We start from the raw sequence: 27,104 nt of genomic DNA on the forward strand, positions 1-27,104 counted from the left end.
AAATATTTTTAATATCACTCTTGCATCTCTTGCGTTGGCAGGCAGGTTCTTTACCACTAGCGCCATCTGGGTAGCCCGAACATCACTCCCAGGTACAATCAAAACTCTCCTGTAGTCTAAGAGAGCATTTTCTTTCCCCCAAATATAACATCCTCTGAGTCACTGGACAGTGGTTCTTCCTAGTCTGAAAGTGAGATTTGGCTCAATGAAATATTTTCCTTTTCTGAAGCTGTTTTTTCTCACTTATCATTTAAGAATTAATGTCTAGTGGTAGCTACACTGGGCTTTATAAATGATGTTCCACATATCACATAAATTATCATGTTATCTCTGACAGAAGCTTTCTAGAGGAGAACAACTCAAAATTAAGCTAAATAAATATATTTGGGGGGCAGAAATTCTAACTAATAACTATCTTCAATAAGTCCAAAAACAGGATTTTCAACACTTTCTATATACACAGGTAATTTGAGAGCTTGCCTAATCCATTGCCCAGATTCTGGGGAGATAAAACCTCTTATCAAGAGTTTAAATTTAGAAAAAGCAGCTTAGCAACCTGAAAATTTTATGGTAACTTAATCACAAGTTGGTATCTACAAAGATAAGTGAAATGACAATACACACGTATCTACAAAGATAAGTGAAATGACAATACACACTTTTCTAGATGCTCGTGCAAAAGGAAAAGAATGTTCCTTCATAAAGCCAGATTGAAATTTCAAAGCAGATATGCCTCAGTGAGTGGAGAAGGCAATGGCAACCCACTCCAGTACTCTTGCCTGGAAAATTCTATGATCGGAGGAGCCTGGTAAGCTGCAGTCCATGGGGTCGCTGAGAGTCAGACACGACTGAGAGGCTTCACTTTCACTTTTCACTTTCATGCATTGGAGAAGGAAATGGCAACCCACTCCGGTGTTCTTGCCTGGAGAATCCCAGGGACGGGGGAGCCTGGTGGGCTGCCATCCATGGGGTCGCACAGAGTTGGACACGACTGAAGCGACTTAGCAGCAGCAGCAGCATGCCTCAGTGATGTTTAAAATCCAAGAGGGGTTGGTTATCCAGGCAGAAAGAAAACTAGTTGAATTGAGAAAGGCTTTAATTCAACCCTACTCCAAAAGCACTGCATTAATATAAAGAAAAACAACTTTTTAAATTTCATGTAGTTTAATACTGTAATTTCAAACTGTTGTAACCAAAAATGTACTTGAAAAATTAAATATGCATAACATAGTTGGATCTTTTAAAAAATAAGCTGTTACTCTAATATCAAATAAAAATCACTAAAGTATCTCTTCCATATATACATACATGTGATATAGTATTAAAATTTTAAATTAATTTAAAATTAATGCACAAGGCAATTAAAGTCCTAACCTGAGTGATACTAAAATTTAAAAAACTACAAGGCTAATGAAAATATATCACATCAGAATTTATCATTCATTTTCTGTTAAATGGTTTATTATCATTTTTTAATCTCTTTACTTATCCAAACCACAGCAATGATTAACAACATAAACAGCAACACATGGACCAGTAACGGCAAATAAATATGTTCAGTTCCATTCCTGGAAATAGTATAGTTTATTAAAATATATACTGCAGTAATTATAGCAACAAGCAAACACATAACTAGGAAACAAAAATTTGACCAACACCCTCCTGCTTAACTCTAAAATTTAATGAATTAGCTAATAATGGGTAGTAGCCCAGAATCACTCAACATAGAATGGAACATAATTTAAATTACCAAATAAGCTTTCAAAGAAAAATGTCTGCATTTGGCAACAGAATAAAAATCTCAATTTTCAGAAGAAAATGATTAGCTATTTGCAAAATTACAACTGATTAAAGCTATAACACCATAATTTCGTTACTGCAAATATATGAGTGCCATGAAATTTTACTTGCCATAAAGAAGTTTAGAACATAGTCACATGGTTAGAGGCATTTGAGAATGAAATAAAGATTAATGACAGCCATGCACAAAGCAATTAATTGAAAGAGTCACAATAACAGCTCTGAAAATGTAAGAAAGCACAGAAATGCTCAAAGAAAGAGATTCTGCTTTAACTACTGAACTAAGCATGAGGTTCAAGGACACAGATTACCCTGAGGATGGGTTTGTGTTTTTTTTGTTTTTGTTTTTGTTTTTAAGTTATTTAAGACATCAACAGATCTCCTGGATAAAGCAGAAAGGCAAACTTAAGAAAATCAGAACTAAACAGCATTGACTTATTTCAGTCAAAAGAACATCTCCAAAACCTGTGAAGAAATCATTTATATAATAACTTAGTTCTTTAAAATACTGCCAGCCTACATAAATTAAGTACTTGCCCCTTCAGACTTTTCCACAGTGTTAGCCAGCATCTCCTGCAGGGCCCGGACAGACAAGGACTGCTCCAGCACGAAGGTGCAGATGGAGAGGTCTGGAGGGACATTCTGTGCAGAAAGAGGGAAAGTCACCATCACCGTCACCATCACCATCACCATCACCATCACCATCACCTTCAGTCATCCAGACCTAAACTTACCTTATGATACTTCAGTTTCTTTCACAGAAAGAAAGAATACTTGTCAGTTCTCTGACATGAGCTCCCAAATCATGCAAATATACTCTCTATACCACTCACACTTAAACCGTGTTTTAACTAGTGGATAACTATAGCTACCATTTACGGAGTGCCTACTGTGATTAGGCACTGCACTCAAAGCTTTCTCAATAATGCTCATGGTCATCTATGACACTACGTTACTGTGTGGATAAGAAACTACAGAAGTTACATTACTTTTCCAAGTCACAATTACTAGCTTTTTCAAGCTGGGACCAAAAAGCCAGACTTCTCTGACTCTGAAGCATTCATTTCTAATTTACCAAGTAGTTTGTTGATAAAAACTAAAAGGACAGAAAAACACTTCACTTAATAGTGAAGTTCAGTTCAGTTCAGTCGCTCAGTCGTGTCTGACTCTTTGCAACCCCATGAATCGCAGCACACCAGGCCTCCCTGTCCATCACCAACTCCCGGAGTTCACTCAGATTCATGTCCATCGAGTCAGTGATGCCATGCAGCCATCTCATCCTCTGTCGTCCCCGTCTCCTCCTGCCCCCAATCCCTCCCAGCATCAGAGTCTTTTCCAAGGGATCAACTCTTTGCATGAGGTGGCCAAAGTACTGGAGTTTCAGCTTTAGCATCAGTCCTTCCAATGAGCAAATATAAAAACGAATTGGTATAAAATATTTGCTTACATAGGCTTTTTCTTATCCACAAAGATAACAATTACCCTGTTTTACTCAAGTCGGATATCATATCTAGCTTCTAACACTGTATGCAATAGTCTGACTTTCATTTGGTATGTATGTATTGCTTTATTTGGTCAATCATTCTTTTTTTCTATTTCCTTCCATAAACTTCCACTTCAATCAAGTAATAACCCCATATATTCTGAAACTCCCAAAAAGTAACTACCAAGGAGACAAACAAAACAGTGTGGGAAGTGACTGCCAAGTTAAACAATACTATCCCAATCAGGAACAAATATGTTATCACCCATGCAGGCCTTTGTTTCAGACAAGCAGGATCCAGCCGGCAATGAAGCTGGTTCAATTAAGATGTTCAAGCTAGCTTTTTCTTAACAGAAGAACATTATAAATACATTGAACATGAAACACAAGCAAGAATATGTCTTTCTAAAAAGAATATTAGGAGGATAAATTGATAACCTGATTCAGTGTCTCAAAATTACAATTTACATTGTTGAAGTATTTATTAAATTGCATCACTACCAATAAAAATATCCTTATCAGCAGAGAATGATGCGTCAAGGTTTCAAGGAAAGATTAAGTACTACAGTTCTAGGAGTTTAAATTATTTTATGGAAAAAAGAAACATAACCACTAGGTTTACTCATACCCCACAAGCCTTCTTGGCACCCATGTTTTATTTTTGAATGAACTTTTCTGAATTCCTCTACCCTTTATCACATGTTTCTGTGTACCTCCCTTCCAGCCCAACTTCCTTTCATTTCAGTCAAAAGAATCTCTCAAATCTGGGTGCAGCCACTGCTTTTATACTCCACAGTAATTGAAAGAAGTTTTCCTCACTGAGGTACGGGGAAGTCATTCTGGTTTATACAACATTTGGCTTGAACTTTATTTTAACCAGAACGGCTTGTCTTATGGTCTACTAAACAGGCACTGTACATCTGCTTTAACCATTTTTAAAAATTGCATTTACCAGATTGCTTAGATAAGGATAAATGTCCATTTTGAAGACAGAGATAAATGTCCCCACTTCCTACATTCCTAACACTAGCGCTCCTTCTGTGATGAGCTTTGTGGCCCAGACACCAAGGTTCACGCTGATTTGTTGCGCTTGAGCTAATCATTCTCTTTAGAAACCTAGAAGGGTTGTATCCCCTGTCATATTTAGTGTTTGTCTTTTGTTCTGACAAGATATAAAACTGTTGTTCAGGCATTCAAAATGGGGCTAGTTGGCCACTGTGGCTGTGGTTTCAGACACATTCCTGTATTACTGAGGACCTGAATTTTCTGAACTGTATCAGATTCAGGATGTCACCAGTCATGGTCAAACAAGATCTATTAGTAGCTGCCAGCTGCACCTTTATGGTTTCCTCATGTAACTATTCAACCATTTCAGCCCTTAACCAATTCTGGTTTAACAGGCATCCTTACTTTTTGCCAATCCAATTATAACTGACAAACAACTTATGTAACTTTATGGGTTTTGCCTATATAAGCCTCCCCTACTTTGTAGTCTAGCAGAAGACAGTTCAGATGCTTCTTGAATCTATGGCTTCTAAGCTATAGTCCTCAGTGTGACTCAACTAAAACTCTTATCTACTTCTATTATGGACAGTTTACTGATTATTTCCATTGACAGCAGTTAGCTAGACAAGGGCTTTCTTTCCAAAAATCCTCAGATGAAAGACTGGAAGCTAGGAAACACCCTGAAATTCAGGATAAGGTCTTTTAAATTTAATATTCTCAGTTATAACTATATTAATAACAACTTATCACGCTAAAACAAATGCTACTGGAAAAAACTGATTGTTTATTCCATTCATATCCACTTAAACTCTCAGAGTTTGGAAGTTACATTTTGACAAAAAGCACTGATAGAGAACTATGTTAAGGAATGGTGTGCTGGTGAACTAATGTCTCAAAAAAAAAAAAAAAAAAAGTCTTGACTTGCCCATTTCTGCGGTGTAAATACTCCAATGATGGCTGATTTCAAAGTATCAAAGTTTACTAATCAGCTCACAAACTTGCTAAATATGTAATAATCAGCTCCCAGAAATCTGTTAAGCGCCATTGCCAACATACCACTGAACTGATTTCAGACACATATTCATGAATTGCTTTAGAATCAGTATATTATAATAGTTAGAAGACTGGATTCTATAAACAGACAACCAAAGTTGAAATCTAGGCCTTACTACTTAAGAGCTCTGAACTTTTATAATTTTTACTTTCCTTCCCTGAGAAATGGGGTAGTAATTTTATCATCCTCATATGGATGCTGTGAAAAAATAATTGAGATAATCTAAGCAAAGAGCTTATCGTAGTGTCAACACCGTAACAAGAACACAAAATAAGTGAGCAACCATCATTAGTTTTGCATACTGTCATTTCTCCCCATTTATGAAGCACCACTCATTTCTTAAAACTGGTTCTTAAGTGAATTCTGCTTTAGAGAAATAGTGTTTGAAAACACAAAGTATTAACTGTGCACCTGTTCAAAACACCTAAAGTGTTCCAGTATTTTCAAGAAAAGGCACTTTCTGGTCATATTGAAAAGTTTACATCTTGGGTATATTTAAATTGTTTCCTGTTTCACTTTAATCAAAATGTTAAAGTATGAATCACTGAAATATCTTACATTTATTTTAAAGAAACTTGAAAATCACATGAATTTGCAATAAAATAATCCTGCCAACCAAATTCATATTTTTAGACTGGCATGCTCATAACAGATAGTGAGAGTTAACAGGAATAAATGAACAGACAATCAGCAAAGGAAGTTCTCTCTCACAAACTCTAGCCTTTTCTTGCTTTGGAGCATCTTTCTCTCTCTCTCTCTGCCTTCCCCCACAACTCCCCATCAAAACACACAACTGTAACAGAAAGGCTGAGCAGTGTAGAAACAAAAAATGTTTACCCCTTTTCCTTACAGGAAAATTTTGAACAATACAAAGGAATCATTACCAAAACTTGTATACTTTTTCAAGTAAACTACTAAAAATATTCTTTCATTTACATGCATATTTCTTCAAATAACCCTGAATTTTTTAAATCATACTATAGCATTTATATTAAGACCTTTTACCACTTCCCCAAAATGAAATTGTCAGAGGAAAATAAATGGTCTCATCCATGAATTAAAGATCAACTAAATGGCCCAAATCAAAATGAATCCTAACATCCAGCACAAGAGATAAAGTAAAACAGTCAATATATCTGTACTGGGAACTTCAATTCACAAGCATTTGCAAGTCACCATCTTTTCCTTAGTCTTTTTCTTTTTTTCTTTTTTAACTCAAGTCTAATTACTGAGACAATTAATTTTCACAACTTCAATTTTAAAGAACATTACTTGCCCTTGCAATGAGTATGCTCCCAAATCATAAAATAAATCCTTATGCAACATATGCTTTACCTTCTAGGTGCTTCAAAACAGACCACATGGGAACATGAAGGAGAACTACCACTCGGTCTGTACAGCTACCTGCCTCTTAAGCATTACACTTATTTGTCATACAAAATTAAACCAGAGAAAAGTATACATTTCAGTCTTTCTTAATGCCTATCTAGGCTGCCCAGAACCCCAAGAAGGCAGACAGTAGGCTCATAATGCTTTTCATATAGAGACAAGATCAACTCAATCAGGATAGGTGTTCTCTGGCAAAAGTAACAAACTAGCAAGCAGCATAGCTGTGTACCTTTTATTCTTTTTAAAACACAAACTGGTCCCCATTCTCCTCCACCTGACAAATATTACATGTTCTTACGGGAGAAAAACAATTTCCAAGAATAACCACAACAGAGCATCTGGCTTTGTTGGCACTGGAGAGTGAATGTAAAATCAATTAGGTTTTTAACGGAGGTATACATCAAACCATCTGGCATCCATGGATGTATCTGCCTAACTCACTAATTACAAACCTATTGAAACATGTCACTGCCTTGACTTAACCATAACCAATAATTTGGGACTAAATAAGCCATTGGAGGGGGCTTCCCAGGTCGCTCAGCAGGTACAGAATGTGCCTGCAATGCCGCAGACACAGGAAACACCGGTTCTATCCCTGGGTCAGGAAGATCTCCTGGGGAAGAGAAGGGCAACCCACTCCAGTATGCTTGCTTGGAGACCCCCACGGTCAAAGGAGCCTGGCCGGATACAGTTCACAGTCTCAGAGAGTCAGACATGACCAAAGCAACGAGCACAGGCCACTGTAGACTGCCTCTCTTGTTATCACCATGTAAAAATTGCATACTAAAAGACCACTCCATTTAAAGACATTGATTCCTTTGCTTAGATTTTCTTCCTTAGTGTGAAATATCCAGCTCCAGGTGTCCATCAATGGAAAACAATACAATCAAATATAAAAGCATTTTTGGTGAAAATTCAAATACTGAATTTTCTTTAAAATTCTCTCTTTCCAAACTTAATTGTTCATAAATCCCCTCCTACATAGGAATTGGATGAGGTTTTGGATGTTATCTTTCCGAGCCGTTTTCTATACATTTACATACAAGTGTATGTTCGCATAGAAGTATATAGACGGGGGACTTTCTCAGTGCCCAGTTGTTGAGAATCTGCCTTGCCGTACAAGAGGTGGAGGTTCGATTCCTGGTTGGGGATCCAAGATCCCACATGTTGTGGAGCAACTGAGCCAGAGCCACAACTACTGAGCCCACGTGCCACAACCAGACAGCCCACGTGCCATAAGTAGAGTTCATGCACCACAATGAAAGCTCCCTTATAATGCAAGATCCCATACGGTGTAACTAAGAAACTAGCAACTGATGCAGCCAAATAAACAATGTTTTTTTTACAAAAATAAAATTCTTAAAGAGATGGGAGTACCAGATTACCTTCGTGCTTCCTGTGAAACCTGTATGCAGGTCAAGAAGCAACAGTTAGAACTGGACATGCAACAATGGACTGGTTCAAAGTTGGGAAAAGAATACGTCAAGGCTGTATATAGTCACCCTGCTTATTTAACTTCTATGCAGAGGACATCAGGTAAAATGCCAAGCTGGATGAAACACAGCTGGAATAAGATTGCAGGGAGAAATATCAATAACTTTAGACAGGCAGATGATACCACTCTTATGGCAGAAAGCAGAGAGGAATTAAAGAGTCTCATGAAGAAGATGAAAGAGGAGATTGAAAAAAGTTGACTTAAAATTCAGCATTCAAAAAATGAAGATCATGGCATTTGGTCCCATCACTTCATGGCAAATGGATGGGGAAACAATGGAAACAGTGACAGACTTTATTTTATTGGGCTCCCAAATCAATGTGGATGGTGACTGCAGCCATGAAATTAAAAGATGCTTGCTCCTTTTGAGAAAAGCAATGACAAATCTAGAGAGCAAATTAAAAAGAAGAGATATTACTTTGCCAACAAAAGTCCATCTGGTCAAAGCTATGGTTTTTCCAGTAGTCATGTATGGATATGATAGTTGGGCCATAAGGAAGGCTGAGTGCCAAAAAATTGATGCTTTCGAACTGTGGTGCTATATAAGACTCTTCAGAATTCTCTTGGGCAGCAAGGAGATCAAACCAGTCAATCCTAAAGGAAATCAACCCTGAATATTCATTGGAAGGATTGATGCTGAATTTCCAATACTTGGGCTACCTGATGTGAAGAGTCGACTCTCTAGAAAATACCTTGATGATGGGAAAGACTGAAGGCAGGAGAAGGGGACGTGAAAGGATGACATGGTTGGATGGCATCAATGGACATGAGTTTGAGCAAACTCCAGAAGGGAAGCCTGGCATGCTTCAGTACACGGGGCTGCAAACAGTCAAGATATGACTGAGCAACTGAACAACAAAGATTGGCTTTATCCATTAATGGGCTCACTTTATGTCAATTAGATACTTTAACTTACTAATATGTATTGAAGATCACCGGTCAGTTCAGTCGCTCAGTCGTGTCCGACTCTTTCCGACCCCATGAATCACAGCATGCCAGGCCTCCCTGTCCATCACCAACTCCCGGAGTTCACTCAGACTCACGTCCATCGAGTCAGTGATGCCATCCAGCCATCTCATCCTCTGTTGTCCCCTTCTCCTCCTGCCCCCAATCCCTCCCAGCATCAGAGTCTTTTCCAACGAGTCAACTCTTCACATGAGGTGGCCAAAGTACTGGAGTTTCAGCTTTAGCATCATTCCTTCCAAAGAAATCCCAGGGCTGATCTCCTTGCAGTCCAAGGGACTCTCAAGAGTCTTCTCCAACACCACAGTTCAAAAGCATCAATTCTTCGACGCTCAGCCTTCTTCAGAATCCAACTCTCGCATCCATACATGACCACAGGAAAAACCATAGCCTTGACTAGACGGACCTTAGTCGGCAAAGTAATGTCTCTGCTTTTGAATATGCTATCTAAGTTGGTCATAACTTTTCTTCCAAGGAGTAAGCGTCTTTCAATTTCACTGTTACTAGATCTCTATTTACTTCATTCTTCATGACCACTAAAGAATCTAGATAAACCATATTCCTCCTGAATACTGGTTCAAAGACTAGTTCAAGTTTAATATGACGTAACATTGTTATTCAACTTGGACCTTCACCCTCCCACCCTGCACGACCAGCCTAAAACAGTGACTTACAAAAGAAAGTGCTCAGTTGACCTCAAGCTACGATTTTACCTCTTTCTGGAAAATTAAGCAAACATCTAGACAGGGACACAGTAGTCACAGCCCTAATGGCAGATCTTTACTTCGGTTTGTTGTTTTTTTTTTTTCATAATCTTAGGATTCTAATTATGAAAACAAGCAAATTTACCTTTCTGTGTCACATAATTAACCAAAGTCATGCACCAAATAACTGGCAATGCAGAGATATATCAAAATGCATTTTGAAAATTAATGAGGTATTAAATTTTGATAGTTTAATAGTATAAGAAAATAGGCAGGGCACCATACCAAAGAACATGGATTCTGACTCCATGCATAACCAGGCAAAGGATTCTAGCCTGAGCTTCCCCATGCCTAAGTGGCAATATACGCAACTATGCTTCGAAGAACAGTTCTGAAGCAAATAAGAAAATCAATGCACTGCAAACAGAAAATGTCAATAAAATCATTTTCTCAGCCTAATTAAAAATGTATCTCACAATGGAAACTCAGAAACACAGAGATATAAATTAAGACAAAAGTTGATCTTCTACCAAGAAATGTGAAGACAGTGTTCTCTGGAGTGGAACAGATGGTCTGAAGTTGATGCAGGTTTGTGTTTTCTCAGCCACCCATCTGCTGAGTGGCCTTTGGCAAGACACAATAACCACTGAGGGCCAACTCATCCACCAACTATGGAGATATCAAATTTCTCTAAAAAATAGAGTTGTCATTGCTGTTGTTTAAGTTGCTAGCTGAAGACAAGAACCAAGCAAAATTACATCTTCCATATGGGGCAAAATATTCTCTAAAATGTTTACATATCCTACAATTCTAATATAATTATGGTGCTGTATTCCACTAACTTATTAATACATGGAATACTGTAGAAAATAAATAGCAAATTGGATATAAGGAAAATCTTGGTTCACATTTTCGGCTTTATGTTTTCAAAATTCTAATCACAACATTTCCCCAGACTAGGAAAGTGAATATTGCCAGACTTTCACACATTCCAGGGGAGTCCATAGTTCTGGGTAGTCATCCTTGTCATTTTCTTTTTCTCTTCATCATTTTGCACCAAACATTAACAGAAGATTTGCTTAAAGAAGGAAATATGTACCCTGTCTCAATCACAGGATAAATTCTTTCAGAGATCAGCTTTTTCAAAGACAAGGTTAAACGTGACCGTAAGAGATGAAACTAATGTGTCTGGGTTTCCACAGGTCTCGAGCCTTTGGATCCCTTCAGAAAAGCTCAAGTCATTCCAAGTAGCATTGCAAAGAACACAGGTCCACATGGGAAAGGTTCTATTAGCAGGTAAAACTGGTTAACTGACAGTACATCACCATGAGAAAGAGTCACAGCCTGCAAATTCAGCAGTTAATTATGAAAATCCCTGGTGAATTAATAGAGGTTCATATGATTTGCTCAATGTTCATATTTTCTCCATGGCATACATCTTTTGTAGTATAATCTTATTAAACATAATATTAAGTAGATATGTCAGTCTACCTTATTTTTCTAATTGTTTTAACATGCAGCTGACTCAAATACGACAGTGCAAATCTAAAGGTATACTAGTTTGACATTCCACCCCGCACGAGTTCTCTCTTTTTGTATATTGTAACAGGAATGTTGTGTTAGGTCAATCCTGTTCATATGTATCTTTTAATGTTTTAAATTATGGAAGTATGATAACACATTCACAGGAGATTTGTAAAATACAGAACAAAGTTACACATAGTTTTACTATATATTACAATTATTTTTTAAATAGATAAATTAAGATTTTGGAGTTTCAATATCAAACTCTCAAAAATTAATAGAATGAATAGAGAAGAAAGTAGAAGGATATAGTAGACCTGAAAAGCACTATGAACCTATTCAGCACAATTAAGATCTATATAATTTTCACACAACAGCAGGATATAAATTCTAAGTTCCCATAGACTACAAACCAGGAAACACTGGAACTATAACCAGGGATATAAAACAAGATGCAAAAATTTCATGGTCTGAGGGTATTGAAATCATACAGAGTCTGTTCTCTTATCACTGCTGTTCACACGTATCTTAAGTAGAAGTCACTGTTGGTGAGAACCACATATAAGGCATTCTGAGAGCAAGGCATTCAAAGAGAAACTGAGGAAAGACTTCTGCTATGAATTAAGCCTCAAAATGATATGCAAAGTCTATTAAAATTCACATGTGCTACTAATGATTCATTGGATACAGCCTCCTGCTTTCGAACACTGATAAGTCAAACCTATATCTGTCACAAGCTCAATAAAAACTTAATAAACCAACTCTCCACACTCTAGATAATGGCCCACTTATCTAATTTACATGTAAAGCAGATAACTTCCAGTCATATATGTCAATGATGTTCCATGAAGTTGGGTTCAAATTTGAGAAATCTGATGTTAAAAAGCTACGGAGCTTCACCATTAAATTCAGAGTTTAGAGCTGAGTAACCAGCTAAACAAATGGATGAAAAAAGAAACCACAAAAACAAATCAATCAGTGGAAGTACCCACAGATTACTTTGGGGCAATGTTTCCGTCTATTCAAGAGTCTTTTTTTAAGAATTAGCGAAATACATACATGTTTATTACATATGTACACAGTAAATAATTGGCAGAGTCATGATAGCAAATATACAAAAATAATTATGGCAGAAATAACATATGTCCTAAGTATTTGTCAGATATCAGAGTCTGTGACATCTCAGCCTTACTCCCTGCAAGAGCCCAGTGTGCCACAGACAATGATCAAACTTGGCAGATTCCCCCAATGAAAATTTCCAATGATCCATAGAGATGTTCCTGCAGAGATTTGCAAATAAATAAATAAATAATAAAGAGAGAGAGATTTTGGTAGAACCTATTTATTAGCTCATTTCTGAAATTTTTGGGAAAAAATTAATTTTTACTGTAACCTGGCCAACCTAATCATCTGACATTTGACCTCTGTCACAAAATCCATACTGCTTTATCTCATAATCTGCTTAAAGAAAAGGGAACAACTCACACTAACTTGTGGCTAAGGGAAATCAACAGGTTCTAATTTAGCTAGAGCACTAAAAAAAGCCAGAGGAGGGTGGGAAGTGAAAACAATAATCAGGGCTTCCACATCAAGTAATGCAGGTGATGAGATGATGTCTTCAAATTTAATTAACAATGTAATACAGTGCAGATTTATTCAGGCATAAACATACAGCCATCTCACTCTTTGCAGGCATCTCATTCTGTGAAAGTGTGCTGGATAATTTCATCTAAATTAATTTAAAATGGCAAGGGCTAACTTAATTACTCAGTATCAGTCTGAACAAATTAAGCTGGAATCAAGTCAGTAATATCACTCGAAGTCTCAAAACTGAAAAAGAATACGTGTGTGTGTGTGTGTGTGTGTGTGTGTGTGTGTGTGTGTGTGGAACTGAATCACTTTGCTGTACACCTAAAACTGACACAGCATTATAAAATTAAACACCAATACAGTATATTAATACATATATATGGAATTTAGAAAGATGGTAACGATAACCCTGTATGCGAGACAGCAAAAGAGACACAGATGTATAGAACAGACTTTTAGACTCTATGGGAGAGGGAGAGGGTGGGATGATTTGGGAGAATGGCATTGAAACATGTATAATATCATATAAGAAACAAATCGCCAGTCTAGGTCTGATGCAGGATACAGGATGCTTGGGGGTGGTGCACGGGGATGACCCAGAGAGATGGTACAGGGAGGGAGGTGGTAGGGGGGTTCAGGATTGGAAACTCATGTACACCCGTGGCGGATTCATGCTGATGTCTGGCAAAACCAATACAGCATTGTAAAGTAAAATAAAGTAAAATTAAAAAAAATAAAATAGTTATCCTCCTTAGGTGATGCCCTGTGGGTATATCCGGATAAAGGGATCACTCCCTTGTTGTCTGAAGATATGAGGCATTTTGTCAATGGGTAATGTAGTACTTTCTGGTTGAAAATCTTGACAAGAGAGAGGCATATAGTAGAGCTAAAAAACTAAGTAGATACTTCAGCTGTATTTGTGATACCTAACCTGAAATAATGTTAGGTGATCTGGACATACTGCAGAGTCCTATTAATCCATGTAATTTACAAACATGTAGCTTAAGATAAAAGGATACCAATACAATTTGAGTAATCAAAAATTCCATTCCCCCCAGTACATAATTTAGACCAGAAATGGGCTACTGGTAACACAAATAATACTTTAAGAATGATAACTAGAGCAGCTGTGTATATGACGTACGAAAGCTGACTTATGACACTTTCTAGTGACACTTTCTATGTTCAAGGATGAAATCAGGAAGGAAAAAAAAATTTATAAGCTACATTTTTAAAATCATCCTCACTCAGCTGTAAGGAGAAATTCTCATAATTTCTTTTAAAAATGTAGGCGAAAGTGTAACCTATAGTTACTGAGAGAAAAAATATTCAAGAGAAATGGTCAGTGAGTGTCCCCTGATACTGGAGTTAGCAGATAAAGACTTCAAAGAAAACTTTAAACATAAATATATTTTAAGTCTGGAGAAGAAAATGACAACCCACTCCAGTATTCTTGCCTGGTAGACTACAGTCCAAGGAGTCACAAAGAGTTGGACACAACTTAGTGACTAAACAGTAACATATTTAAAGAACTGAAAGAAAAAAAAAATGTTTTAAGAAATAAAGTATGATAATAATGAATCAACGAATAGAAATGCTCAATAAAGACATGAATTATACAAATAGGAGTAAATGGAAATTCTATATTTGAGTATAATAACTTAAATGATAAATATATTAGAGGGGCCCAGCATCAGATTTAAAATGAAAGGAACAAAATAGAAAGCCCAGAGATAAATCCACACACATATGGACACCTTATCTTTGACAAAGGAGGCAAGAATATACAATGGAGTAAAGACAATCTCTTTAACAAGTGGTGCTGGGAAAACGGGTCAACCACTTGTAAAAGAATGAAACTAGATCACTTTCTAACACCACACACAAAAATAAACTCAAAATGGATTAAAGATCTAAACGTAAGACCAGAAACTATAAAACTAGAGGAGAACATAGGCAAAACACTCTCCGACATAAATCACAGCAGGATCCCCTATGACCCACCTCCTAGAATACTGGAAATAAAAGCAAAAATAAACAAATGGGATCTAATTAAAATTAAAAGCTTCTGCACAACAAAGGAAAATATAAGCAAGGTGAAAAGACAGCCTTCTGAATGGGAGAAAATAATAGCAAATGAAGCAACTGACAAACAACTAATCTCAAAAATATACAAGCAACTTATGCAGCTCAATTTCAGAAAAATAAACGACCCAATCAAAAAATGGGCCAAAGAACTAAAGAACTAAAGTCTTCTCCAAAGAAGACATACGGATGGCTAACAAACACATGAAAAGATGCTCAACATCACTCATTATCAGAGAAATGCAAATCAAAACCACAATGAGGTACCACTTCACACCAGTCAGAATGGCTGCGATCCAAAAGTCTGCAAGCAATAAATGCTGGAGAGGGTGTGGAGAAAAGGAAACCCTCTTGCACTGTTGGTGGGAATGCAAACAGGTACAGCCACTATGGAGAACAGTGTGGAGATTCCTTAAAAAATTGCAAATAGAACTACTTTATGACCCAGCAATCCCAGTGCTGGGCATAAACACCGAGGAAACCAGAATTGAAAGAGACACGTGTACCCCAATGTTCATCGCAGCACTGTTTATAACAGCCAGGACATGGAAGCAACCTAGATGTCCATCAGCAGATGAATGGATAAGAAAGCTGTGGTACATATACACAATGGAGTATTACTCAGCCATTAAAAACAATACATTTGAATCAGTTCTAATGAGATGGATAAAACTGGAGCCGATTATACAGAGAGAAGTAAGCAGAAAGAAAAACACCAATAGAGTATACTGACACATATATATGGAATTTAGAAAGATGGCAATGATGACCCTGTATGCAAGACAGCAAAAAAGACTCAGATGTGTATAGTGGACTTTTGGACTCTGTGGTAGAGGGCGAGGGTGGGATGATTTGGGAGAATGGCATTGAAACATGTATACTATCATGTAAGAAACGAATTGCCAGTCTATGTTCGATGCAGGATACAGGATGTTTAGGGCTGTTGCACGGGGATGATCCAGAGAGATGATATGGGGTGGGAGGTGGGAGGGGGGTTCATGTTTGGGAACTCATGTACACCCATGATGGATTCATGTAAATGTATGGCAAAACCAATACAGTATTGTAAAGTAAAATAAAGTAAACATAAAAATTTAAAAAAATTTTAAATAAAAATAAAATGAAAGGAAAAAGTGAACATCAGTGAACTTAAAGATCATTCAACAAAAATTATTCAACTGGAAGTATAAAGTGGGAAAAAACAATTAAGCCTCAAAACCCTATGGAATAATATCAGTGTAAATGTAATGGGACTCCCAGAAGAATAGGAAAGAAATAAAAGAATAGAAAATGTATTTGAATAAATAAAAGCCAAAAGCTGCCAAAATTTAATGAAAAACATTCATACTGCTGAAAGTCAAAGAGAAAAACAAAAAGGAAATATTTAAAGCAGCAAGACAAAAAATTACTCATCACAATATGATTAATTGCTGACTTCTCATTTGAATCAAGAGAGAACAGACGGCAGTTGATGACTTATTCAAAGAATTGAAAGAAAAAAGTCGTCAACCCAAAATTAAATATAGAGCTAAACAATTTTTCAAACATTAATTAAAATGAAGACATTCCAAGATAAAAAATTATGGAGAATTTATTGCTACCACAGTTGCCTTACAAGAATGTCCACTCTCACCACTTTTATTCATAATAATACTGGAAGTCCTAACCAAAGCAAGAAGGAAAGAAAAATAAAAGGTACTCAAGCCGAAAAGAAAAAGAAAAACTCTTTCTATAAGCAGGTGACCTAATATTATACATCAAAAATAGTAAAATGCACACCAAAACTCTTCTAATAAAGAGAAAGATATTCTAGGCTCAAAGACTGGAAGAAGTATCTTATAAAAATATTTACACTACCTAACGTGATCTCCAGGTTCAATACAAGCAATGTCAAAATTCCAATTCCATTTTTCACACAAATAGAACAAACAACCCTAAAACTTATATGTAACCACGAAAGATCTCAAATAGCCAAGGTTATCCTGAAAAAGAAGAAAGCTGAAGGCTTCATGCTTCCTAAATTTAAAGTACATTACAAAGTTATAGTACTCAAAACATGAAAAAGACATATAGACCAATAAAACATTACAGAAATCCAGAAATAAATCCATGCACATATAGTCAATTCATCTACAGCAATGAAGCCAAGAATACAAAATAGGGAAGGATAACCTCTTCAATAAGTGGTGCTAAGAAAATTGTATGGTCACATGTAAAAGAATGAAACTGAACCACTATCTTATACACCACACATAAAAATCAACTCAGTTTTAGTGAGGTAGGTGAAACTGGAGCATATTATACAGAGTGAAGTAAGCCAGAAAGAAAAACACCAACACAGTATACTAATGCATATATATGGAATTTAGAAAGAAGGTAATGATAACCCTGGATGCGAGACAGCAAGAGAGACACAGATGTATTGAACAGTCTTTTGGACTCTGTGGGAGAGGGAGAGGGCAGGATGATATGGGAGAATGGCGTTGAAACACGTAAAATATCATATGTGAAACGAATCGCCCGTCCAGGTTTGATGCATGATACAGGGTGTTTGGAGCTGGTGCACTGGGATGACCCAGAGGGATGGGATGAGGCGGGAGGTGGGAGGGGGGTTCAGGATGGGGGATACATGTACACTTATGGCGGATTCAAGTCAATGTATGGCAGAACCAATACACTATTGTAAAGTAAAAATAAATTAATTAATTAATTTTTAAAAAAGAAAAAAATGAATAAAATTTTAAAAAATCAACTCAAGACCATTTAAAGACTTGCAGGTAAGACCTGAAGGTGTAATACTCCTAGAAGAGTATGGGGGCAGGGGGGCTCCTTGACATTTTGTGTGGCAATATTATTTAATTTGGCACCAAAAGCAAAGGCAACAACTAAATAAGTGGTACTACATCAAAGCAAAAAGCGTCTATACAGTAAATACAAACACCAACAAAATGAAAAGGTAAATCATATCTCTGGCAAGGGATAAATACCCAAAATGTAAAATGAATGTATGTAACTCAAGAGCAAACAACCTGGTTTAAAAACTGGCAGAGAAAGTGAACATTTTCCCAAAGAACACAAACAAATGGCCAACAGGTATAAGAAAAAGTGTTCTACCTCACTAATTATCAGGAAAATGCAAATCAAAACCACAATGAGATATTACCTCACACCGGTTAAAATGGTTATTATAAAAAAATAAGGTAAGAAATAACAAGCACTCAGGTGGAGGAAAGGAAACACATTAACACTCTTGTAGGAACTTAAACAGATATAACTACTATGGAAAACAGTATAAAGAAAAATTAAAATAAATCTACCATATGATCCAGTAATTCTATTTCTGGATATAGATCTAAAGTCTTCAAAGAGATTTCTGCAGTCCTATGTTTACTGCAACATTTTTTAAAATAGCCAAGATAAGGGAACAATCTAAGTGTCTATCAAAGAATAAATGGTAAATGGAGACAGAAGATGTGAAATATATATATATGCACACATATATATACACATATACATATATACATATATATGTGTGTATTTATACACACACACACATACACACACGCACCAACCATGGAGAATTATTCAGCCATGAGAAAGAAGGAAATAATGCCATTTGTGGCAATATGGAGTTTGAGGTTGTTGTGCTAAATGAGACATCAGACAAACAAAAGTAGTATATAATATGAATGTTTTAAAAAGCCAGAGACTCAGAAACAAGAGACTAGAGTGGTGATTACCAGGGGAAAGGGGGAAATGTTTGCAAAGAGTACAAGCTTCCAGTTTAAGATGAGTAAATTCTGAGGATCTAATCTACAGCACAGCAATCACAGTTAATACAACTATATTATATACCTTAAAGTTGATAAAGGGGAAAGTCTTAAATGTTCTCATAAAAAAAAGAATAGTAATTATGTGAGGTAATGCATTTATATATATGTACATATATAATAAATAGACATATATATGATAACAGTACAAAGTGAATGAAGCTATGTGGAGTAGTTTCTATATTTTACTGAGATTAAATTAGTATTAATCTGAAGTAGACTTGGAAATTACAATGATGATTTAAAATAAGGCATATTATAATCCCTACAGTAACTCTTAAGAGCACAGCTGAAAAGATATAAACTTAAAAAAAAAAAGTTTTCCAAATGCCACACTAACCATTAACAAAAGAAAATTAAGAAACAGAAGAACAACAAAAGAGGCATATTAAAAAAAAAAGTGAGGTGTGAATCCAAACATCTCCTGTTTATTTTAAAAACACAATGGAGTATTACTCAGCTGTTAAAAAGAATACATTTGAATCAGTTCTGATGAGATGGATGAAACTGGAGCCGATTATACAGAGTGAAGTAAGCCAGAAAGAAAAACACCAATACAGTATACTAACACATATATATGGAATTTAGAAAGATGGCAATGATGACTCTGTATGCAAGACAGCAAAAGAGACACAGATGTGTAGAGTGGACTTTTGGACTCAGAGGGAGAAGAGAGGGTGGGATGATTTGGGAGAATGGCATTGAAACGTGTATACTATCATGTAAGAATCGAATCACCAGTCTGTGTCCGATGCAAGATACAGCATGCTTGAGGCTGGTGCACAGGGATGACCCAGAGGGATGTTGTGGGGAGGGAGGTGGGAGGGGGATTCATGTTTGGGAACGCATGTACACCCGTGGTGGATTCATGTCAATGTATGGCAAAACCAATACAGTATTGTAAAGTAAAATAAAGTAAAAATAAAAATTAAAAAAAATTAAATTAAATTAAAAAAGAAAAAAAAAAGAAAAAGAAAATGTGTTATATAGAATGGAAATTATTCAGTCTTTGATGTATGGAAAAACCAACACAATATTGTAAAGTAATTAGCCTCCAATTAAAATAAATATATATTAAAAAAATAAAAAATAGATAAAAAGAAATGCTGACAATAAACAACAACATCAATGAACCTGGAATTATGCTGAGTGAAATAAACTGGATGTAGAAAGACAAATACTGCATCATCTCATTTATATGTGGAATCAAAAACAGTCAAAGTCATAAAAGAAGTGGAATGGTTGTTGCTAAGGGGTGGGAGTTACAGGAAAAGAAGAGATGCTGGGCAAGGAGTACAAAATTGCAGTTATCCAAAATGAATGATTCTGCAGATCTAATGCACAGCATAGTAAGGATAGTTCATAATATTAATAATATAATAGTTCATAAGATTGCATACTTGAAATTTACTGACAGTTAATCTTAAGTGCTCTCAGCACCTAAAAAACAATTGTAACATGTGAGTGATGGATATGTTAACTAGCCTGATTGTTGTAACATTTCACATGTATATATATATATGAAAATATCACATTTTATACCTCAAATATCTACAATGTTTGTCAATTACAACCTCAATAAAGCTAGGGGTAAGGGAATCTCAAGGCTATGTTTTTTCCAGTGGTCATGTATGGATGCGAGAGTTGGACTGTGAAGAAGGCTGAGCGCCGAAGAATTGATGATGCTTTTGAACTGGGGTGTTGGAGAAGACTCTTGAGAGTCCCTTGGACTGCAAGGAGATCCAACCAGTCCATTCTAAAAGAGATCAGCCCTGGGTGTCCTTTGGAAGGAATGATGCTAAAGCTGAAACTCCAGTACTTTGGCCACCTCGTGCGAAGAGTTGACTCATTGAGAAAGACTCTGATGCTGGGAGGGATTGGGGGCAGGAGGAAAAGGGGATGACAGAGGATGAGATGGCTGGATGGCATCACCGACTCAATGGACGTGAGTCTGAGTGAACTCCGGCAGATGGTGATGGACAGGGAGGCCTGGAGTGCTGCGATTCATGGGGTCACAAAGAGTCAGACACGACTGAGAGACTGAACTGAACTGAACTGAAGGGAATCTCATTGTCTAATAAATTAAGACCTATCTTCCCTATCTGGTATTCATATTTTGGACCCAACCTAATTTTCCAGCCTATACTAAACGCTTACTGCTGCCGCTGCTAAGTCGCTTCAGTCATGTCCGACTCTGTGCGACCCCACAGATGGCAGCCCACCAGGCTCCCCCATCCCTGGGATTCTCCAGGCAAGAACACCGGAGTGGGTTGCCATTTCCTTCTCCAATGCGTGAAAGTGAAAAGTGAAAGTGAAGTTGCTCAGTCATGTCCGACCCTTAGCGACCCCATGGACTGCAGCCTACCAGGCTCCTCCATCGATGGGATTTTCCAGGCAAGAGTACTGGAGTGGGTTGCCATTGCCTTCTCCGAAATGCTTACTACAATACACTAAATTACATAATTCTCTATTTTTCACAAATATATCTAATTTTCCTATCTTTGGCCTTTGTCCAATTTCTACTCATCATTCAACTCCAAATTCAACTACAATCCCATCCATGAAGCAGCTCCTGATGACCCAAATTGCCACGTATTATACCTATTTGTATACAACATATCATTCAGGCTACTTCGTAACTTAATGAGACTTTGTTACTGTCCATAACACCTTACTTCTTATGTGCTTTGTTGAATATTCTTATTAGTCTTAAAGAGATGGGAATACCAGGCCATATTACCTGCCTCTTGAGAAATCCATACACAGGTGAAGAAGCAACAGTCAGAACCAAACATGGAACAACGAACTGGTTCAAAATTGAGAAAGGAGTACGTCAATGCTGTATGCGGTCATCCTGATTATTTCACTTATATGCAGAGTACATCGGGCAAAATGCCGGGCTGGATGAGGCACAAGCTGGAAACAAGATTGCTGGGAGAAATCTCAATAACCTCGGATAAGCAGACGACACCATCCTCATGGCAGAAAGCGAAAAGGAACTAAAGAGCCTCTGGATGAAGGTGAAAGAAGAGAGTGAAAAAGTTGGCTTTAAAATGCAACATTCAAGAAATGAAGATCATGGCATCCGGTCTCAGCACTTCATGGCAAATAGATGGGGAAACGATGGAAACAGTGACAGACTACCGTCTTGGGGTCCAGAATTAATGCAGATGGTGACTGCAGCTATGTAATTAAAAGATGCTTGCTCCTTGGAAGAAAGCTATGACAAAGCATATTGTCTAGCATACCTAGACACTGTATTAAACAGCAGAGACATTACTTTGCAAACAAAGGTCCATCTAGCTATGGTTTTTCCAGTAGTCATGTATGGATGTGAGAGTTGGACCATAAAGAAGGCTGAGTGCTGAAGAATTGATGCTTTTGAACTGTGGTGTTGGAGAAGACTCCTGAAAGTCCCTCGGACTTTCAGTCAATTCTAAAGGAAATCAACACTGAATATTCATTGGAAGGATTGATGCTGAAGCTCCAATACTTTGGCCACCTGATGAGAAGAACTGACTCACTGGAAAAGACCCTGATGCTGGAAAAGATTGAGGGCAGGAGGAGAAGGGGGCGACAGAGGATGAGATGGTTGGATGCTATCATCGACTCGATGGACATGAATTTGAGCAAACTCCAGGAGACAGTAAAGGGCAGGGAAGCCTGGCATGCTGCAGCCCATGCAATCACAGAGTCGGACAAGATGGAGAAACTGAACAACAAATAGTGCTGGCTGTGCCTCATGTAAATGTCTACTGAAGAAAAACAATTCTGTGACATAGTACATGTACCATCTCACTGCAAACAGACCAGTGAAAAAATATTGTATGTATGTCCTAGAAATATTTTTCAATTACTTTTTAAATATTGACTGATAAGTTTTAAATAATGAAGGGTATGAGTTTTCAATAATACAAGTATGATCCCTCAAAGATAAACATATGTTAAAATAATGCAAAAACTAACATTTTGATATTATGATGGCCCAAAAATTCAAATTTATGCTTACTGGAAAAAATATCTTCATAGGATTGAATATTAAGCAAACAAAAATATCTATACAGAATTTAATTTCATTATTTCAGGATCCTTTATTATAGGAAATGAAATGAAATTGATACATACCCAATCCATTCACATGCAGGTTACTGACCTGAAAGATTCATTGGCTTTTACAGGAATAAATTCTTTACTAATAAAAATTACAGGCTTCTAAATCTTTTATTTGGCAAGTACCATAATAGACTTGAAGGTCTGATGCCAGATTTAATCCCAGTAAAGAGACTTAATGATAAAATCATCTCATCAAAATAATCATCCATCTATTTTCTACAAGCTAATCCCAGTTTACATTAATTTCATCCACATTAACCACAGCTTATGTTTATACCCATAAGCGGTTAAAGAATGAATGACCTACTTAAATGTTGGTGTCTGCTGAAATGCATCTTTGTTAGACTGATCTCATTTCCTGCAGAAACCAATTTCACTTTCTTTATGACAGAGCATCAGATCATAACGATAAGTGAAAAGCAAGCAACATAAAGTACCAGGGACTCCAGGAAAACCTTCATCTCTGTTCAGCAAAACATTCCCTTCTTCAAGCACTGAATAGCCCAAACTTTTACAGGCTATACCTGTAACACTAACCAACTTAAACAATTCACATTGAATTGATACACACTCAATAAAGGGCTTCCCCAGTAGCTAAGTGGTTAAAGAATCCCCTGCAATGAAGGAGCTGCAGGAGTTGCTGGTTCAGTCTCTGAGTTGGAAAGATCCCCTGGAAGAGCGCATGCAACCCACTCCAGTATTCTTGCCTGGAGAATCCGACGGGCAGTATTCTCCCCTGGAGAATCCCATGGAAAGAGGAGCCTAGCAGGCTACAGTCCATGAGGTGACAGAGAGATGGACACTACAGAAGTGACTCAGCACAAACACATGTACACATATTTAATAAAACTAGCAATTAATTTGTCATAGTGTACTCAAATTCAGACTAGCAGTCTGATCACCTATAAGGCTAGTATCACATTTTACCTATATAACTTTAAACCTCTAGCTAGAAACAGGTTTTTAAAGGACAGTATAAAAATTCAACTTCTTAAGTAAAGCTTTATTTTCAAGGATGCCTAATTGCGATGTGTAAATCTTTCATACATGTTATAAAAGATTAAAAATGAAAATTAATAACACAAACAGCATTTTCTATAGTACAAATCTGTTTTATTATAACTGCAATAGAATACATTAATTTTTTCTTGGGATATGAATAAAATATCACTAAATATGTTTCCTTATTTTTAAAATCTTATGACAGAAATTCTGTGAAACAATAATATGAAAGGCTGGCTTTCAAGTTCAGTTTCTCCCAATAATTTGTTTTAATGGTTTTCAAAACAGGAAAAACATGCACAGATCCGAATGAAAAAGGATTTCTGGTTTTCATTCTAATCCACCAATTATTAAAGGATTTTTGTTGAAATTTAGCTAGTAACTCTCCATATTCCCTGCTGTCAACCAGTTCTTAAACTAATTATGTTTTTTTTTATTTTTAACAAACTGATTCTAATTTCACTTTACCTTAAACAATTAGAAATTTTTACATTCATATTTTTTAAAGTCTGCTTATGCTGAAGTGACTTAGCAGTAGCAGTATGTCAAAGCTTATATACCTGACAGATTTAGATCATTTTCAGCACATACTGATGCAATGTAAAAACACACTCAAATATCCATTTTCAAAATGTTCTCCCCATGGTAAGGTTACTTAGAGAGCAGGTACTTTTTCATTGTAAAAATGTCATCTTCACCTTGGAAATATCTCCAAGGGAACTATGTCATGAAAAGCTCCTGATTATGTCACTGCAATTCTAGAACAGTTAAATTTTTGCAAAAATAAACATTAAAATGAAGTAAATTCAAATTAAATACTTTGCAACAAAATTACAAGCAGACTGTCCATAGTATAAATATAGTATAAACAGTATAAATGAGATGTGCACATCTCATTTTAAAGAATTGTGAAGAATTTATATTGTAGCTCCAACTTCTTTGCTACAATAGTGTGGCTAAGAAAGACAGTATGAATCAATCCCATGTAAGGAGCTAATCCTCTGAATTTACCCAAGATTCTTGATATACCCAAGATTTGCCCAAGTGTTTTCCCCCCAAAATGTGATGTTTTGTCTTTTATTATTAAAGAAGACAAAATAAGAAGCTGCTAAATATTTTTCAGGGATATCTGAAGTCATGAAACTCAAACTTCATGTTCTAAATATTTAGTTCTTAAATATCTTACTGCGATGATGACATATTCTCATTACCTCATATTAAAGGAACAACTGATCCACAGAGTAAGATTTGCAATTAACAATAATGTAAATCCCTACATATCCCCTGATAGATTTAAATGGTTTGAGCCATTTTCTTCTCAGAGCTAATTACTATCATTGTTTCACTCTCATAACACAGCCAGCAAAGAGTTTATGGAAATAAAAATATCAGCTATTCTAATTTTTTTTCATTTGTACTTAACATTACTAGCATAGTTTTCAATTTGTGTCTCTCTGCAGAACACCTTAATGCCAGTTGTCCACTTTTCAAGCTAATTTAAGCACAACTAAAAGATTTATAATAATGATGGTAAGAATAACATTCACCTAGTGCCTATACTTACCCTCTTCTTTAAGCACTTGATATTTATTAACTCAATTCATCTATAAAGGTATATAAGATAGATATCTAATAAACTAAATTAATGTTACATGATGAGATAATGTATCAAACAAATCTTAACTGTGGGACACCAACTCATCTCCAGGATACCTTGCATTCATTAGGCAACAAATGATGATATGAAACCAAATGGCATTGAAACCAACAGAAGGAGAAACAAACTGTGCCATAATTATTAGTGAAATTTCATTGTTTTCTTTCCTGTTTTTGGCTAAAAATAGTATTAAAAATGTTACATTATCTTTCCACACTCCATTGAATTGCCATATCTGACCCCTAGAGGCAACACTTTAGATTAGAGACTACCACAACAAATATTAGGAGCCTACTATTTTGTTATTTTGTAGACTACAATAGAATAATAATAATGGGCAGACAGTACAGTTAAACTGAAAGGTCATACTTCAGGTAACTATTAAAAACTTAAAAATAACTTACACATATATATATATTATATAGTAATAAAGTGTATTTAGTACTGGGAATAATAATTTCCATGATCTGTATAAATATCACAGAAATGGAATAGACTCTGGTTAAAGCACTGGATATATCAGGAGTCATGAAATTTGATAGAACACTAACAAATAAGGAACAAATTTCAAAGGCGTTTAATAAATAAGACACATGAAAAAGTTCAATAAGCAAAGAAACCAACAAATATACATAGAGGATAAAATCATAATGAACGTATTATGACAGTAATTTCAGATTTACTGTAGAAGTTTTCCTTCTATTCCATATATCTTTTTCACCATTATACTTTGAAAATCAAGACCAGTATTCCCTGTTGCTTTTCAGTGTTTTAAGAATACCTGTAAATTCACTACAGTCAAATGCTTAGTTCATGCCAAAGATAGTTTATTACATGGTAGTTAGAAAGAAGTGTGTAGGACCCTGACTTTGCTATTTAGCCGCGTGTGCAGGGCTATGCTTAGGTTTTCAGTCATGTCTGACTCTTTGCAACCCCATGGACTGCAGCTCACCAGGCTTCTCTGTCCATGGGCATTCTCCAGACAAGAATACTGGAGTGGATTGCCATGCCCTCCTCCAGGGGAATCTTCTCAACCCAGGGATTGAACCCAGGTCTCTGGCACTGCAGGCGGATTTTTTACCATCTCAGCCACCACAGAAGCCCCAGCCACTGTGTGATCCTGGATAAATCACATAAACTCTCTGAACTTCAGATTCTCCTCAGGATGAAAAGTGTGTAATATCTAGGATAATCATGATAGTCATGTGCATATTAAAAAATGGTAATTATGTTATGATTCTAAAGCTTTCAAGGTAGAAAAGAAAATACTGTCTGGATTCAATTGCACTGGACAAAATGGTATCTTAAGTTAGGGAAAATATATTAAAGAAACAATGTCTCATACTGCTATTTTCTTAGGTACAAGTTACTGAAAGTATTGGGATGTAACTCGTCATCTCAGAAGGGTTA

General features: G+C 36.4%; 1 protein-coding gene across 1 annotated transcript in view; it reads right to left on the bottom strand.

Moving 5' to 3' along the window:
• RYR2 (ryanodine receptor 2) overlaps positions 1 to 27,104 on the bottom strand; it is a 582,989-nt gene that overhangs the window by 512,351 nt on the left and 43,534 nt on the right. The window contains exon 3 of the mRNA XM_052640524.1: positions 2,338 to 2,442. Within this exon, the coding sequence (XP_052496484.1) occupies positions 2,338 to 2,442 (105 nt within the window). The remainder of the gene's footprint in view (positions 1 to 2,337; positions 2,443 to 27,104) is intronic.

This window comes from Budorcas taxicolor, chromosome 5 (genome assembly GCF_023091745.1).
Source record: "Budorcas taxicolor isolate Tak-1 chromosome 5, Takin1.1, whole genome shotgun sequence".
NCBI classification, from domain to species: Eukaryota; Metazoa; Chordata; class Mammalia; order Artiodactyla; family Bovidae; genus Budorcas; species Budorcas taxicolor.